At 43.7% G+C, this 18,158-nt stretch overlaps 1 protein-coding gene across 1 annotated transcript in view; it reads right to left on the bottom strand.

Moving 5' to 3' along the window:
- The window catches only part of CPS1 (carbamoyl-phosphate synthase 1), a 159,203-nt gene that overhangs the window by 110,850 nt on the left and 30,195 nt on the right, over window positions 1-18,158 (bottom strand). Inside the window, exons 6-9 of the mRNA XM_069225655.1 lie at window positions 17,631-17,723; window positions 5,549-5,638; window positions 4,113-4,241; window positions 1,722-1,828 (exon numbers count right to left, since the gene is read on the bottom strand). Of these exons, the coding sequence (XP_069081756.1) occupies window positions 1,722-1,828; window positions 4,113-4,241; window positions 5,549-5,638; window positions 17,631-17,723 (419 nt within the window). The remainder of the gene's footprint in view (window positions 1-1,721; window positions 1,829-4,112; window positions 4,242-5,548; window positions 5,639-17,630; window positions 17,724-18,158) is intronic.

The raw sequence follows: 18,158 nt of genomic DNA on the forward strand, positions 1-18,158 counted from the left end.
TACTGGAACAGCATTCCCGCCACCGCCGAACTGCACCCTCCCTTGCAGAGTTCAGGAAAGGACTCCAGACATGGCTCTTCGACTGAGGACAGCAAACCCAGTGCCCAGTTACCCTTTCAGGTGAGTAGCCACGTTTACAAATATGAGTTGATTGATTAATTGATTGATTAAAGTAGGCCCATGGCCAAATTAGCATGGCAAGATGTATCATTTAAACAAGTGGTCTTGCTCAATTTTTCTAAATGCCAATGAAAATGTATATATTATGGCTACCCCCTCACATTTCTCCCAATCTTAATGGAGAATCGGCTGGGAGACTGTAAAGTCAGTAACTAAGATAGACCTACAAGATACACCTAATAGGACAAGACCTCCCAATCTTGAGGAGAATCAAATATTTAGGTGGGTACTAGGCCATCTCACAGTGGGCTGGAGAAGCCATTAATCCACGTTTCAGTAAGGCAACACAGGTCCAAGTCCAGAGATTCACATAGATCTAGAATTTTCATCTGGTGCTTAACTGCTAATAAAATAGATTTTCGCTTAATATGTTGATTATGAGATTTAGTATTGAAGATCTCAAGTTGTTTAAAAACACAAGTAAAGGAGATTTAAATATATGTTCAATGTGTAAAATTTCTGTGAGGGGTGGTGGGATCAGTAGACTGTAAGATCAGTGACTCCAAGAACAAGGAACATACCCAATGGGGCAAGTCCAAGCCCCCCGAAGAAGGGATAAAATAGTGCATAGTGGCTGTCAGCAGGCAGTGTCCAGACAAGAATAAATGCAGATGAACTTGCCTGTGGCATTCCCACAGTGCCTGCCTCTATATGGGGCTGGGGAGTGTGACACGTGCAGTGCACATCAAGTGTGTCTCACCTGAGACAAGACTTCTTCCAAGATGACTCTGTTGCTCTGCATGACTCAGAATTTCGAATCTGACTGGTCAGCGCAGCCCACCTCAGCAGTATATTGGAAAATGGCAGGGAGGAGTGTAAAAAAATAAAATAACAAACTGGCCCTCTCGGCAGCCTGGTCTCTTGGCCCCTGATTACTTATGCCTAAGTCCCAAAAGTGAAAGCGTGGTAATGCCTACAGCCAAACCAAAGCTCGATGTGCAGCACACATACCTACACAGGACTGGGAGAGTGACACATGCAGAACTGGCGCGAGCCTCTCAAGAACAGATTCTCTCCAAGATGGCTGCCACGCTCTGCACAACTTGAGAATTCAAACTCAAACGGTCAACAGAGCGCGCTTTAGGCAGTAAGATGTTGTTTTGTAATAAGATTTTTATATGACAGCTGGAGGAGCCAGACACACACAAAGTTGTCCAACTATTACAAAACACTTTTCCTAACAAAAGCCAGAACTGTTGACTTTGTCAATAATTGTTTGTTTGTTTGTGCACTGTCTATCTCAAGCTAATCGTTCTCCTAAAACTTCTGACAAAAGATTAAAATGAATTTCTGGTGAAATTCTAACATATGTACAGTGAGTCAGTGTGTGTGTGTGCGTTCTTCATGTCAAACTACATAATTTGGCCACCCACACAAAAGAAATCGCAAAGTCAGATCATGCAATAGACATCTTATTTTGCTAAAGTGCAGCTAATCATCATTCAAGACAAGAGACTTCTCATCTGATCTCTGCGATAATGCCTCTTAAACACCCTATGTGTTGTGTTGTAAGATTTCTATGTGCAGTAACCGTGACGCACCTGTTTGCCATAGGTAGCCGGTAGGTCTTGGCACCAGCGGCCAAAGCAGCAATCTCATTCCCCATGCAGACTCCAAAGACGGGCTCCTGGCGGTCACTGTTGAAGACCTGGAATTGTAATAAAATAACATTTAGAATGACATGGGGTAGGAAAGACAGCTAGTTAGGGAATGGCAGGGATCAACAGGTCTAGATCACTTCTGCCCTGTTGTTCAACAGCAGATGGATTGTATTACCAATTGGTGGCTGTTGGGGCACAGTACGTGGTGTGGATTTGGTTGACTCAGAGCTGTCTGTATTGGTAAGGGCTCCACTGCCATGCAAAGAAACCAGAACGATAATGTCACTTATGGCACATATTCATTGGCATAGTCACTGCAGTGGTCTGTTGCTTTATGAATTGGGTGTTCATTATACCCTCTTTGCCGACACCGCAATGTATGATGGAGTACTTAGAACAACTGAAGAGCTGTGTGGGGGTAAGTGAGTTGCTCACAATGCAATAACTGATCTGTAAATGTGAATGGATATGAACGTAATGGCACTGTGTGTATGCAAATAACAAAGATACAAAGGTCCTAGGAATAACATTCAAGAAATAAGAAAGACAGAGCAAGCTTGCATCCCGACGGAATCTCCCAATGATCATGGTTAGGTGGATAGCATAACCTTATACTTCTTCCTGAGAGCTATAATGCATAGGCAGATTGCTAAAGTCGCATTATTGCGTGAACTTTGTATTGTCATTTGAGGATTATGAAGAAGATGCACTTTCATGTGGCATAAAGCAAGACAAGAAAGGAAATTAAGGTCAACAGTTGAGATTATTTCTATATTCCCTGTGAGCGATAAAATATGTTAATTGTTCCTTGTGAGCTTATGCAAATTGACTACATCAGAACTGGTATCATAACATTTAAAAAATCTGATATTTAGCAGTAGCAATAACCACAGGGATATGTATGATGCATCCTGAGTGCCCTGTCAAAGTGACACGCTCTGCTTTTGGATTGCACCTCTAAGGAATCAGAGCATGTTGCTACAATGCCAAACCCGATAGAAATGCTTATACCCTGATTTTGGAACCTACCTCTATGAAGTCAGAGGGTACTTCAATCTCTAATCCACACCCATCACAAGATTGTGCCTCCACCCTCCTTTTGAAGATAAGCACCATGGGGTGAGAGATGTCCTTGAGTCCGATATCCGGACCCACAAACATGACACCACCCTTTTTTTGTAACCCAACACCTTTAACTTCTGATCATACACTTGTGTTCTGTGATCTCCTCTATTAAGCACAAGATCTTTTAGCTTCCATAAATTATTTTATTTTACGTATTCAAAATAGTTAGTTTTTTTTTTTTTTTATCAACACATCTGCCATAGCATGTGTCTCAACAAAACGCAAGGCTAAGCACGACATGTGCAGTTGCTATTTTTCCATGCCAGTGAAAACTTTCAGAAAAACATGCTGCATGGCACTCACCACCTTTTAATTAATAACTGCTTCTGAAACTGTGCTTTATCTCAGATCAATGCCTCAGCTGTGCCTCACATGGTTGCCCTATTATTTTTTGCCAGGTTTCCAATTAACAAGAATGATTGGAACGCATATTTAGGTTTAGGCGGAATGGCCTATAGGGGAGCTGCTTGGTGCATTTAGAAATGTCTGCTGGTTTGGTGGGCGTTTTGTCACCTAAAGTGTAGCAGTGACCCTGGGGTGGGAAGTCTGCTAGCCAAAGTTTTACAAATGTGGAAAAAAAAAAAAAAAATCCTGCAAATGAGGCTAGTTTGGTCGAGCAGGCCATCAGCTGGTTTCCACCAGGTGTCCAACCTCTGTCAAATCATAAAGACTCCTAAATTACCCCATATGACAGAAAGGCTCTGATTATTGGAGTACGGGGTGTGACTTATACCTGTAGATATCCAATATACGGTGGCTTTCATCTAAAAATGAGGAATTGGATGCAGAATCAGTGTTACCTCACCAAATTCTGTGTGTATCAGAATTTATTGAGCCCTAATTTTTTTCACCTTCTTCTTACCCTTTCTGTAAGCCCAAGACTTCAAACACCCAAGTAATATGGCATTGCACTTCTACTGGGACAACAATGTTGGGTGAAGAGGACATCCACCTACTGGAAAGCTTAACTGCACGGCCCATGTGAAATAGACAAGGAACACTAGCTACCTAGAAAAATATCTACTGGTACCACTGTGCCACAACATGAAGATCCAAAATATATGTATTTAATAAAATGAGTAGGTGAAATTATGCGAAATTCCCAACTAATTTGAACTTTCTGAGGGTGGGGAAGTCTTGGAGCTACGAAAAAGTGAAAAAATAATCACTTTTGTCCTCAAGAAACAATTCAGGGGGGCACCGTACCTTCTTGAGGTTCTGCACAAGTGTCCCTGCCAGCTCTGGGTTCCCCGGACCGCTGGTGATGAAGAGTCCATCATATTCCATCTTGGAGAAATCATGGTTCCAGGGAACCAGATTCACCTCGGCTCCTCGCTGCCAGATGATAGAGAGAACGTTTAGAGAAGTTACTCATAGTCCGCCATTCCAATGGCCACCACACAAGACTGGGTTTACATTCTGAATAAAAAGTAGTATCTCAAAACTAAAGAGTCACTTCTAAATTCAGCACTTTGAAAGTGCATATCCTCCCAAAAACTTCAAAAAAGCCATAAAATAGAAAAGGAAAATGTTTTTTTTTAACTAAGATAAAAAGATAAATGAAAGGGAAAGCAAAACAGAAAAAAACATGGGTGAGAGAAGAAAAAAATGGGTATAGTGTTCACACTGTACAGAAATTAGGGGTTGAGAGATTAAAAAAAAAAAAAAAAAAAGATATACACCAGGAAAGAGAATAAATGAAAACTTAAGACAGTGAAAGGAAGAGAAAACATAAGCAAGCCGATTCAAAGCGCCATGGCCGCCATGAGCGCAAAGGAGAGACACAAAAAGAAAAAAGTTTGCTTGCAGTCAAACGTATCGGTAGAGGTGCAATTATCCATGCAATAGGGTCAGTCTGCAAGGCGGTAACAAAACTGCCCCAAGGAGGGACAAATGTAAAGCCTTTACCAATGATAACAAAGGATTTTTGAAAGGCGAGCCCATGAACGAGAGATAGTAATGGGCGTGCAGTGGGCAGGGTCAAAAGCCCACAATACTTACAACAGGCCAGAGCGCTTGTGCGCTCGACCTAAAAAGGAATGTAGAGCATATCTCTGTAAACCAAAAAGTAAACATACAACAACTAAACTAAGAGAGAGAGAAAGATGTTCTGCTAAGAAAATCACAAAAAGGAAAACAACACATTACAATTGAACAGAAACATTAGGGAAAGAAACATTAAAATACATAGAAAAACTAGGGAATTAAAACTAATTTGAAGTAAATTAATTCGAATTTACGTGGTACAGCTATATTCCTCATTTGCCAGGAGTTCTTCACAACTATGTAACTAATTATTCACAAAATAATTTTAGAAATGGGCAAAACATATTTCACAAGGTGAAAGAATTCTTTGTTGCAGGTTAAATTGCCTGAATAAGTGCAGTATCTTAGACCAATGCATGCATTTGCTTTACAATAATGGTTAAGCAAAGTTTTTCACTTGTGGTACGTTTGAGGTCCAATTAGCCCCAGTGCCTTACCAATTCACCAGGAAAATAAAGATTAACATAAACTTACAAAAATATAATTGAATTTTGTAAGTTTGCGCCGCTTTTGCGTCAAAAAATGACGCAAATGCGGCACTAAAAAAGTATAAATCAAGCCCTGTAAATTAGTGTTGAAGAGAAAGCCATGCCTACCTTCACCAACTGACGGATGGCGTTATGCTTCACACCACAGTCCACGGCCACCACCTTCACAGGATTCCCCTTGCCATAGACTTTGATATCCTGATTTGGAAGAAAATGCAAAATCCGGTGAATGACTTTGGCAGTTGAAAAACAACTGACTTCCACCCCTATAACTACACTTCTGTTGGACTGACACATCCCCCACACCACTGATACCCCACCCCAAATGATAGCACCCACTGAAACAACACCAGTCTCGAAGCGCTGCCTGAATGTAGCGTCCTCTCAGTGAGGGAACTGAAGCGCTGGACTAGTACAGCAAGTATTGAACTAACGGGCCCCAGCATTACATCCCCATGGGCCCCGACACATCACCTGACCTAAAGGTTGACGCAGCATCACGTTGTCCTTTCTCACCATTCTAGGCGGGGCAATGAGTGAGTTTACACATGGGACGGCTGGTTTTGGTACAGCTTCTATGGGGACCCTGCACTACTCTGTGTCTCCAGGGGTTAAGATGGGTTGACTAGTCGTAACCTGCCCTAGGAGACTACCACACTGTCTCCTTTACGACACTGACTATGTTCCGGCCTGTCGTTACACTGGGCTGCTGTCAAGTCTCCAGAGCACCCCACTGTTTACGCGGTACATAAATACCGTGCGTAAAGCAGGAAGTTAAATAAGACATTGGCAATGGTAATGGGTCTCGCCTATAAGGGATCTATTGGCTTTGTCAATGTTTTTTTTTTAACTGTGTTGCACAGCAGCACTGCAGTTGTGCAACATGACTGAAAGGAAACAAAATGAAAGCGGTATACCGCAGTCAACACTTGCCACGTCATAGAACATTTTTTTTATACTTTCAGCCATGTTGCATAGCGGCCACGCTGCTGTGCAACATGGTTAAATAAATATTGACAAAGCCAATAGATCTTGTATAGGCGGCACCTATTGGCTTTGTCAATGCTTGCCACTTGATAGTTCACTGAGCTAAGCACATTGTCAGCAGTGTGCAGGTCTTATGGTTAACTCAGCCATTTATCCTTCTAAGGCTTATAACATGAATATGATTTATTTGGGTGGAATCATCCAAGAGCCCCGAGTCGGTTTAGTGATTTCAGCACTCACTGCTGACATACTGTGCCTCTCATCTGCAAGTAAAGCATTTAAAAGCTTCTATGGTTAACCAAGCCTTTCTTACTTCCAAGGTCGAGTTAGTGAGTAAATAGAAATTCAGTTATACTAGCAGCATGTACTTACTGCACATACAAACGGAAAGGATGCTGTAATGCGTGCTGTGAAACACATTATTTTCCTATATCACAACTTTAAATCGCACCACCCACCATGCAGCTATCGCTAAAGCAATCTGCTTTTATGCCCCTCCCTTCATTGTTTTCTCTAATTGTTGCTCTGCTTTCTAAAGAAGGCACCAACTTGTTTTGTTAATGGACCAGTAAGCCCAGAGAGGGATACAGTTCCGGAAATGTCTGCACAATGATCGTTTGGATAATCCATGGACTTTATAATGGGGAGGTAATTAAGGCTGATGTGAAAAGGGGGAGCCATATGTTTCCATGCATACCTCGAATGCAGGCAGTTTAAGCCATCGCATTGCAGTAATTAGCACATTAATTTCGTAATACATGAAAAAGTAAACATGCTATTTACTGTGAAACAAAGCAGCAATGTTCTAGGTTTCCAGCCAGCGTCTGGAGCAGCTGTGTATATATACACAAATAGCAACAAAGGTTGTGGCTGTGTAAAAGATGGTGCGGACTTCCAAAGTAAGATAGCACATAGATACAAAGTCCATTTCGATAGAGTCTCTGTTACAGGTAGGAGTGCTCAAGTGGTTTAACACCCAGCCACAGGGTGCATAAACTGTCGCCTAGAGAAGACCACAGCAGATTTGTAAGAAGACGAAGAACCACCGCACATCACAAATGCGTAGAAAGTTCAATTTATTGGTACAAAAGCAGCAAGAGTGAGTTCACGCTGTTGACGCCGTCCACAGCGTGAACTCACTCTTGCTGCTTTTGTACCAAGGTTTATCATGGTCTTCAAATACTCCTTATAGCTCATGCTATGTAACATCCACATCACCATTGGCTACTGGAGCCTCACAATACAACGTGGTACTTCCATATATTGGAGCCTTGAAAAAGTCAATTCTGACGAAACACGTGTCGGCTGTTGTTTTTCTCCGAACATGTGATTGCCATTGGTCGTTTAACACCACACCTGTTGTACACTACGGGGTTGGGTGATGAATTTCCTGACATACTACAGAGGAATGAATTGAACTTTCTACGCGTCTGGAACAGCTGTGTTCTGATAATCAGCTGATAGTGATACTCTAGCACAACAGCTGCTTAAAAAATGCGGGAGAGGGAGGGAGAAGAAATAGTACGCCAATCACTTTAGGAGCAGCGGACGGGGACTGATTAAGCTGAATCAATCTCTGCTTGGTCCGTGATCCACAACAAGCATCAAAAGTGACATTTCAGCTGGACTAACCAAGTAGGGATGCTGCAAAGAAGACTGATGCTGAAGCACACAAATGATAAGAATTGGGCAGGCTCCAAGTCCCTTTTGTGAACAATAGTGTCTCGCAAGTGAGACGCATGAGCTAGCGTACGCTCCTGCAAGCTCGACCTTAAAAAGAAATAACTATGATTTATCAGTTTGTGAGAGGTGCTGTAAATAAAGTAAGGGATCTTTAAATTCTTCTCAGCTGAAATCAGCAGCCAAGGGTAAGGTGATGCTAGATCTAAGGCACAGTAAACTAATGCATCCAATCCAAGGGTTTGCGTTTGACCCGATGGTCAGGGATTCAAATCCTGGCGGGTCCACCCAGCCTTTCATGTTCCCAAAGTTGGCTCAATGAGTACCTGGAAAGCTGGAAAACAATCAACATCTATTATTCAGCACCAAGATGTCTTAAATGGGTGAACATGGCCTTTCCAGAGCACATTATGTTCCCACATCATGTAATAATGGTTAGGAGGCCAGTTGGGGCTACTGCAGAAGATAATCTAGCATGTCAATATTGGTCACTGCTCAGTGGTTTTCGCCAGATGTCTGCTGCAAATGAAAGCTAGAGGTGGGCAAGCCATTGAAAGCTCGATCAAGGCTGAATCCCAATGCCTGGCTCAGCTCAAGGTCCCCAAGCCCAAAACGAGCCGAGTTTTTATGTGGTTTCTACCTGCCACCAACACTCTACCCTGATGGTCAAAAAGTTAAAATAAAAGCATTAACATTGAGGTAAAAGGTGAGATAAACAGATAGCCATTTAGTGACTAACATGTACAAAGTGAAACCAGGAATCCTAAAAGTAACCACAACTTCCTGCTTAACTACATTATATGATCTTAGGCAAATATTTTATTTCACCAATTCTCTTTTTACTTCATTATCACATATTAAAACACCTTCAAATAGGTGAGTTCAGAGAATGAATTGTATAAAAATAATTGTATATTATTTGATTTCCCTACCTATAAAACTCTGGGCTACAAACCGGGTGCACAGAATAACTGGCTTGCTTCTTAGCTCATTAATAGCACTGTTGCCAGGGCGGAGGCAGGGACCGGAATAGTTCTAAGTTCATGTTTTGAAATTATCACTTTTAATAAGTACAGCTCGGTGCAGTAAAATAATGTGCCTTATGCAGGGCAAAGTTTTGGTATTTTTAAGAATAAACTTGTTTGATTTTTTAGCAGACTTTGTCATCTTTAGGTGATGCTTGCTGGATGGTGTACATGGCAATCATTTTCAGGGCTTGGCTCGTGCATGGGTTTCTAGAGCCAAGCCGGACCTTTGGCTCAGTTCTTGCTTGGTTTTCCCTGTTAATCTGGTGGCTCGCCTACCTCTAATGAAAACCACCTTTACCTTACATTAAACCACCAAACTTGTTGGTACATTATTGTTCACGAAAATATTGTAGATTTTAATATTACCCCTAAATGAAGCACTAGTCCTCTCTGTACACTATCACACGCTGAAACACAACTATACAATTCAATACCTTTCAAAGAATTACTACAACTCTCTGTACTCTATTATTACTCAATAAAGCATGCCAGCTGTAAGTAGGCTATCTCTAAATGAAGCACATCATCACTCACTGAAGCACTACAGTCTCTTCGGCATCTTTCATTGAAGCACTATACTTATTGTTACATTATTATTCACTAAAACACTGCAGCTCTCTGAATGTAGCATGGAGACCCTCTTACACTGTGTTTCCTTGAACAGCATAGCTCACTGAAGTATTACATCTCCCTTAAACAGCACTTTAAACTGAAATATAGAAGTGCAGTTACTCACTACTCCTGAGAATACCAGTACTCTCCCGTTAAATTAAAGAAGTGCAGGTACACAGTTCCACACAGTACCTGCCCATTTAAAGCACTTTTCTTCAATATGTTCTACTGAAGAAAAGGCCCCACTCTGAATCCCTCTACCTCCCTATACACAAATACTCACTGAAACATTGCACCTCTGCACGATACCTCGCTTAACCCCTTGGGTGCTGGTCACAGACAAGTGGCCGACACCAGGGAGAGGGTTAAAAAAGAGAATTTTTATTTATTTAAAAAAAAACCTGGGAGACATGGAAGATCTTTCATGTCTCTCCCTGACCCCCCACCCGCCCCTTTTTGACGTCACTATCTGTTTTTCCCACCAGAGCAGGAAGCGGCCATAAGGCCACTTCCTGCTCCGGTGGGGAAAATGGTCCCCAACAGGCCTCCCTGACGTTCGGGAAGGCCTCGTTTGAAAGGGGAGATTCTCTTTTAAATAAGGCCTTCCTGAAACGGTTTCCTGGCCCTCGATCGCAGCGCAGCTGCAATCGAGGGCCAGGAATCCCCACTAGACACCAGGGATTTCACTTGGGGAGGTCAACCTCTTGGAAAATGGGCCGCCCCACCACCGGGGGCACACTCTTTAAAAAAAGGTATGTTTACCACTGGGGGGCACAATCGCCAAGTTTCTTGGTCTCCTCCAGGGGAACCCACAAACTTTGGGTACCTTTAGAATCCCTAGGATGTGGGAAAAAAAGAACGCAAATTTGGCGTGGATAGTTTATGTGGACAAAAAGTTATGAAGGCCTATGCGTGAACTACCCCAAACCGCCAAAAAACAGGTTCAGCACTAGGGGGGGGAAGTAAGCCCAGCAGCTAATAGGTTATCTGCCGTACAGCTTTGAACATTACAGCTCTTTTCAGTGCAGTTTGTTAAATCACCATACTTCTCTGTACAATATCACTCACTTCAGTGTATCTCACTGAAGCAATGTACCTCTCTGAAGCACTGTACCTCTTAGTACACTATTAGTCACTACAACACTGCGCCTTTCTTTAGTACCTTTCATTGAGGCGCCGTGCCTCGCTATAGCCCTGCTGCTCGCTGTGCAGTACTGTTCACTAAAACACTGCAGCTCTGAGTAAAGCATCTCTAAATGTATCATTGCACAGCTCTATTCACTTTCACTGACTGGAACATAACGCTTTGTGCAGCACCGTTCAATTGATCATTGTACGTCTGTAAACACTGACACACTGACGCATTACAGCTCCTGAGTGCCTTTCAGGGTATTTCTTGTAGATGTAGCTCTCTGCACAGTACAGATGGTCCTCCTTGTTCAGTATCCCTCACTTCTACGGTGACACATTTGTGAATATTCACGTTATCACCGGTTATGTTTTGCTCGTTGCAATAACTCTCGCTGAAAGATTGAACATCTCTTAACAGTATCTCTGCCGTTTTACTTCTGTACAATATGTTTCGTAGCGACCCCCTCGCCTCTCTGTACAGCATATCACTGGGTAATTGTAGAGTTCTGTAAAATGACCTGCACAGTGGCAGCTTTACTCTCCACACAGTACGTCATAGCCTCTTAGACTGCTATTTCTATACATTTTCTTATCGTGTTTGGAACATCCAGCACTGGCACTGTACCTCGTCGTACAGAATTGCGCCCTGGGGCACCGTGCCTCTTAGCGCAGCCTCTCCTTGTGACGTAGTGGCTCGGTGTTTAGTATCTGCAGTGCTCTCGCGCTCGGATACGGTACAATACCTGACCACGAAACTACCTCTACGCGCAGGCCTCTACTCGCTGCGACTGCCTGGCCTCCCTCCCGCGGGTGCGCAAGCAGCCCACGCCACGCAAGGCAACGCGAGGCAGAGGGCGATCAGTCACTTCCGTCATAATCGCTCTCTGAGAAGAGCCCGCGCCTGACCTCGCGCCCTCCGCCACGCGGGTTTGTCTGCATGAAGAGCTGCAGGCCACACGTTGATAGATCATCTCCTGGTAATTACTGCCGTAACGGAATGGAGCTAATTGCCAGCTTCATTTAGTCAGACGGTGTCCCATGTTCACGAGAAGAAGTAACAGGAATAGCCAAGGGTTTGGTTTTTTTGGGTGGGGGTGGGGGGGGGGGGAGGGGGCGTTAGGCCCCTTTAATAAATGCATTTTCTGAGATGCTCTCAGTCGGGTATGATGATGTCTGTCAGATTTCACCTCGGATTTTTACATGCATGCACTGACAAAAACTCACTCCCTCGCTCTCATCTAAGATGTTATTTTACTAAATATTGTGTTAATCTCAGTGCTCCTACCAATAGGCGTTCCTCACACTTTGCACTGCAACTTAAGCCCCTCTCATGCGCCTTGCTTGTCTCTTACACCCCCCATCTTAATGACCAAGCTACGCCCCTAAGTATAGCAAGGCCATTAATGCTGGATTCGTCCCCTTATTTTCAAATCCTGACTTTCTCTCTCCCTCCACCCATTGATCTCTCTCTGTCTTTTTCTAATTACTTCCCTTGGCTACCTTTCCTCTATCCCATTCTTTCGTCGTTTATTCTTTATATCTCTGCCCCTCAACCTCCAAAGTCCTCCTATCTCAGCCCCTCTCCCTCACTAAACAACAGCCATTTGTTTTTGTCAAAACAGGGCATCGAGCGAAATAATTAAGCAAAAAAACTGTTGACCAGTGATCTTCAAACTTTTTAATCCCATGCCCCACCAGTTGAAAAATAAAAATCATTGGAACCCCCACAGAATTTTTCTCATTTTTTTTTATAAAGATGGCAATGTTTAAATATGTATAGACTTATTTAAACATTTCTGTTAAGTATGGTTACCTAGTTAAAAGTGCAGAAACATGTTTCTACTTAAAACAAAGCACTTTTAACTGTATAATGCTTCTTTTGGCCAGAGCCTGGCGCCCCCCTGGGATCACTTGAGCTCCCCCTAGGAGGGGTCCTGCCCCCATTTTGAAGACCCCTTCTGTAGAAAATAGTTTCTAGGGGTAGTGCCCACCACAAAACAGCCTGTGTGCTGCTTCCGGACTCTTGCAGGCACCTGAGTGATGAGATTTCTACTCACTGCACAGCTTGACCATTTCTGCTCCGAGCTGGCTATACAATGACCGTTCAGCAGTGTATGTGTCATGGACATGCAGCAAGAAGTGTTAGGCCCAACATAGGTTTGAGCGCTTCTAGGGTGGCCAAGTTTCCATTAGGACCTCACATGGCACTTTGCGCATGAGTAGGCACTTTGTGTGGACTGAGACACTTTGCAAACATAGACATCTTAGCAGATGTTTGGTGGGGAACAAGAGGGATTATGAGTCACAGAGAACATTTTTCATGTTTAAATCCATAGCCACATTCTGTAAAGAAGGCCCTCATAAAAGATCGCTTCGATGAATATTGAGCTCTGAGAGTGTCGTTCTGTGTTTTAAGTCAAACACGTTTCCACCTAGAGTAAGGTTTGCCTGCTCAACACTGGTACAGTCGGTCAGATACAATTGCAAAATTAATAACGCCATCATGTAAATGAGGTCAGATAGTCCTACGACTTGAAACACCAATGGTAAACAACAGTATCCACTACATATACTGCCCAGTAACCACCTATGGGCCTAGGGCCTAAAGAGAAGTTTTCACAATCTACTGCCTTTTACCCGTTATCTAAAAATACTGAGGGGAAAGGGGCGAAAATAGGCACAATATAGGCAGTCAGTGTATACAAACTGCCTTAGCAGACACCCTAACAAGGAGGGCAAATCACTGGGGTGGCAGAAACGATTGCTAGGTTTAACATCTAATCCTGGTTTAACTGCTTTCTGTAAATATGATGGGAATAAACACTGAATTATGAATCTGGGTAGAGCGCATTATACGGTGACATTTCCTGGGGAATGTAGTCCCGTGCACTTTCCATTAGAATCCCAGTTGCGGTCTTGTAGGCTGGATAAAACTGTGGAACCCGGAGACAGCATTTACTCCTGGCCTCCTGATTTGGCTCTAAATTGTAAGCTCTTGAGCAATTGACGTTTGAACTTATTCTTCTATCCCCATTTTTTCCAAGATTGGGAGTACTTAGAAAAAATGTAAGAGATGTTATTATGTGGTGAAAAAAAAACTTGAACTGGATATTACCTAGAGCGAGAGTGGGCAGGTAATGCACACTCTCATAGAGACTGCACCTAAATGTAATGTGGTATTACTATATTACAGCCAGCAGCGCTACAGTACTACATTACAATCGGGGACCTCCAACTTTACTAAATTGTTTGATCTTGGGCAAATAATACTCTCCTTGTGCCTCTGTCCCCTGATCTGACCCTATGCGTGCACCTTGAAGGAGGCTATTCTCAGGATATGCCCCCAGCATTGCTTTCATTTACATGTTCAGAGTTGTTTGATTGCAGGTCTCCACATTCAATATTAACATCTCTAAAGGTGATCATGTCCCGATGCTATATTGTGTAGGGCACACTAAAATCCCCATGGTGCAGCGTCTCCCTCCCAGCCACAGACAGGCATGTTTTCAACAGTGCATAAATAAGATAGTAAGATATGGAGTCCCTGCCAGGTGGCTTAAGGTGTCTTTTAACAAGGCCAGACATGGCAGCATGGGGCTTCGAGCTTTTCCTCAGGAGTCTGGAAGGGTGGGGGCCACTTTTGCTACTGGGGTCCGGTTTTGTAGCAGTTCAGCATTTTTAAAAGCACTGTAAAAGTTCCTTGTACACTCAGCAGCTTTCAGGCAGCATTAAAAGTGCCAGGATAACTCTGGTGATTAATAAACTTGCTGGAGAGAGATTATATTTTTGTCTAGTGACAGTTTTAACTTACCTAAGGTAGCACACAGGGTTAATATGCCTGCTGTAAAGAAGATGTACTATGCAGATCACAGAACAGTTTTTAATGTGCATAGCTCAGCGGGTTACTGCTTTTGTCACAGAGATCCTTCTGTTATTGTGCAGTTCATAAGTTACAATCATAATCTAGCACAGTGAGCTGTGAACTGCCATTGAAGAGCTGCACACAAACATCATGGTAGAGATTGGAAAGTTATGTTTTTTCCCAGTCTTTAACTATCCTAATTTTGCTAAAAAGGGTTTCTTTGGATAGAAACAAATTCTTATCAGTAAAGTCAACCCTAACCACTGTGTTATGTTCTGAATTCTGTGCTTATGCTTCCCCAGACCAAGCACTCTTAAAAATGCCTACCAGTATGGATGACATGCGAATCTTGCACCCTGCAGTCCCCTTTGTCTTATGTCACATTTTCTATACACTGCTTTACACATGTATGATTCATTGTCTCTGTATGTGTGTGATACGTAAAGTTCTCCAACACCTTACACTGGGAAAAGAGGTGCTATTAAACACATGTAATACATGTGAGAGAGGGGCTATGGAGAGATGAGATGCACCGTTGGAAGGTGATCGTGAGGGAATCATTGAAGAGCCCCAATAAAGATTTCCGTATTCTGCCTCAATGTACGGTCATAATTTATTATGCTTTAATAACTAATACAATTGGATATACGATGAAAAATGTGTTGTAGAAGGCCCCATTTTTGCCATTTTTCCCCAAATTTTCTTGGGGGAGAACCCCCCAAGCTCCCTTCTAGTGCTCAGACTCTCGCGCGCTACTCTCACTTGCTATGCACCCTACGGGGGCTGGTCGAACAAAATTTGCCTGGGCTGCTTTGGGTTTCCTGTCCGGGCCTGCTTTTTAGACAGCAAAATGAGACATACGACGTCCGGCACCAGCTGAGTAAGGGCACTGGGACTAATTACTCAAATGTGGGACAAACCTGTAAAAAAACAGGACACACCACTTGTGTTGCTGATTCCATGCTCTGACCACAAACTCAGGATTGGAGTTCCAGCAACTCCCCCACCCCAAACAGGAACTACTGCCCTTCCCCTCTAATGGAGAATGACACCTACTCATGGCATTCTGTGGTCACATTCACCTTTATTCATTCGTTTAATAGAGGGCACTATAAACTCCAAGAGCAAAAAAACATTTAGGCCCATATTTATACTTTTTTAGCGCCGCATTTGCGTCATTTGTTGACGCAAAAGAGGTGCAAACTTGCAAAATACAATTGTCTTTTTTTTACTTTGCGCCGTTTTTTGTGTCAAAAAGCGGCGCAAATGCAGCGCTAAAAAAGTATAAATATGGCCCTTAGTGCGAACTACGCTCAATATGGTGGCATGTTACCTTCCCCAACTCCATGCATGTCCATTCTCAATTGAGAAGGCGAGGAGAGACCTAAATTGTATAGTTCCTTTTTCACAACTACTACATCTGATTCAGTTGTACAAATTATTGATCAGCACGAATGCTAGCCAGCAGAAATCAAGAAGACAAACTAGCATGGACACACCGTCTGTCCACAATCCCCAGAATACCCCTATGCACCAGTAGGCCGCAAAACCAGCACCGTTCTGGCTCATAAAACCCTGTTTCACAAATGTGCTCTTTAATGTAGTTGGACAGTTTATTGATTAGTCATTGCCGCCCAGACAGGCAGACAAACAAAGGCCAACAAGACAAGCACAGGGAAGCACGCCGCAGACGCAGGGGGGGCGCACCAGGCATTCTTAATCTGTGTTGCTATTTCGGACAGCAAGCTTCAGGCGCCTGTATATACTAGTAGTGAAGAACGCAGAAACTAATATCAGACAGCAAGTGTCGAGGTGGTGCCATGTGAACTAACACCCACGAGGAGCATTGTCCCAGGAGAAATAACGGCCTACACAAGCACTCTACTTGGTGGTGCCACTCAGTGGCGTAAGGAAACCTGAGCCCTCCCGCCACCTCCCTCCCCACAAAGTACCTGGAGGAGGGCCCCTCCCCATTGGACCCAGTCAGGGGCCTGCCACCCCTACACAGTGTACTGTGCTGAGGGGGGCCCCTGGAGCACGGGGCACCCGCACCGTGGGGGCTGCGGGGGCCTTTGTTACGCCACTGGTGCCACTGCAGAGGCATTGCCACCCAGCAGGATCAGCGTTGTGATTTTCAATAGACTCGTGCTCAGCATTCTGGCCTTTGAGGGATCCTGGGGCCCCCTCGAGGGTGGATGTGGTCTATTACCACAGTCTAGTCCATGAATGCACAGAATACAGAAGCAGGAGAACCACCGCTCTGTTATTCCATTCTGCACCCTGCGGTGCGTGGGCCCATGGGCTGCAGAAGGCACTCTACTGTGGGGATCAGGTGCACGTCACCAGTGATTGAATCTGGAAGCCTGGTTCGAGCAGGCTCACGGTACAGGCGCACAGTACACCAGGCGCTTTGTTCAGCAATCGACGTCTTTGCTGGTTGAAGAACAGAGCAGAAGGAAGGGGTGAAAGAGTAGAAGTGGAAACACGAGAGGGCTTCTGTACTGTGGAGCGAGCACTGCAGAGAAATCTGGGTGCCCATAATCAAAGCAGGGTTGTGAAATAGATTTCCCAATAAGTAGTACAATCTCTTTTTCAGTAGCCGAAACAAGAAGACAACTGCACCAAGCAAACTAACTGCAGGTTCCCTACCGAGTGTAAAGGCTAAGCTTTAAGAGGCTTTTGTAAAGGAGAAGATATCGCTTGACAAGTCGCCGCTGCTATGTTGGCTCCTCAACTGCTCGAAAGCAGCATCACTAATTTGACCGTAACTTAGTGCAAAATATAGAATCTTCTCCAAAGACCATGTTAAAATCGGGTGAGAGAAGAAGGTGACAAGAGGGATACATTCCAACCCTACGTTTTTCCGCACCCACATCAGACATGCTCTCACCTTGGTCGACACTTCGGCAATCAAGTTTCTCTTGTTGGGGTCGACAAATTCCACCGGCTCACCTTCAAACTCAATCTTTCCCAGAACAATACCCTGTGGGGACAAAAGCAGTGTATCTGTCAATGGGTTTCAAAAGTCTACATATCAATTTCCGTGTCACAACAAAACCAGGAAGGTGTGGTAAGAAGGAATAATGTCTTCTCTCACATGAATAGCAAACCTTGACTTATGTCCCGATACCTTAAGGAAGCATCGATTTTACTTACACACCTGGGGCACATATTCACATTGGTGGGAGTTTACACATAACAAAGGCAGGGATGCAGGTTAGGGGAAAGGAGCACATTCACAACAGATGGCCACCACTGAAAGTCCAGCAGTGCTGAGACAGGGCCAGCTGTGGAACATTATCCAAAACAGACTGCACTGAATTTTCTTTTACAGGATTGTGAAAACAATTCTGCAGCCTGTTGAAAGGCTGACCCTTTCTGTGTGAACAATATATTTCAACTACTTTCTGAAAAAGTG

This window comes from Pleurodeles waltl, chromosome 3_1 (assembly GCF_031143425.1).
Source record: "Pleurodeles waltl isolate 20211129_DDA chromosome 3_1, aPleWal1.hap1.20221129, whole genome shotgun sequence".
Classification (NCBI taxonomy): domain Eukaryota; kingdom Metazoa; phylum Chordata; class Amphibia; order Caudata; family Salamandridae; genus Pleurodeles; species Pleurodeles waltl.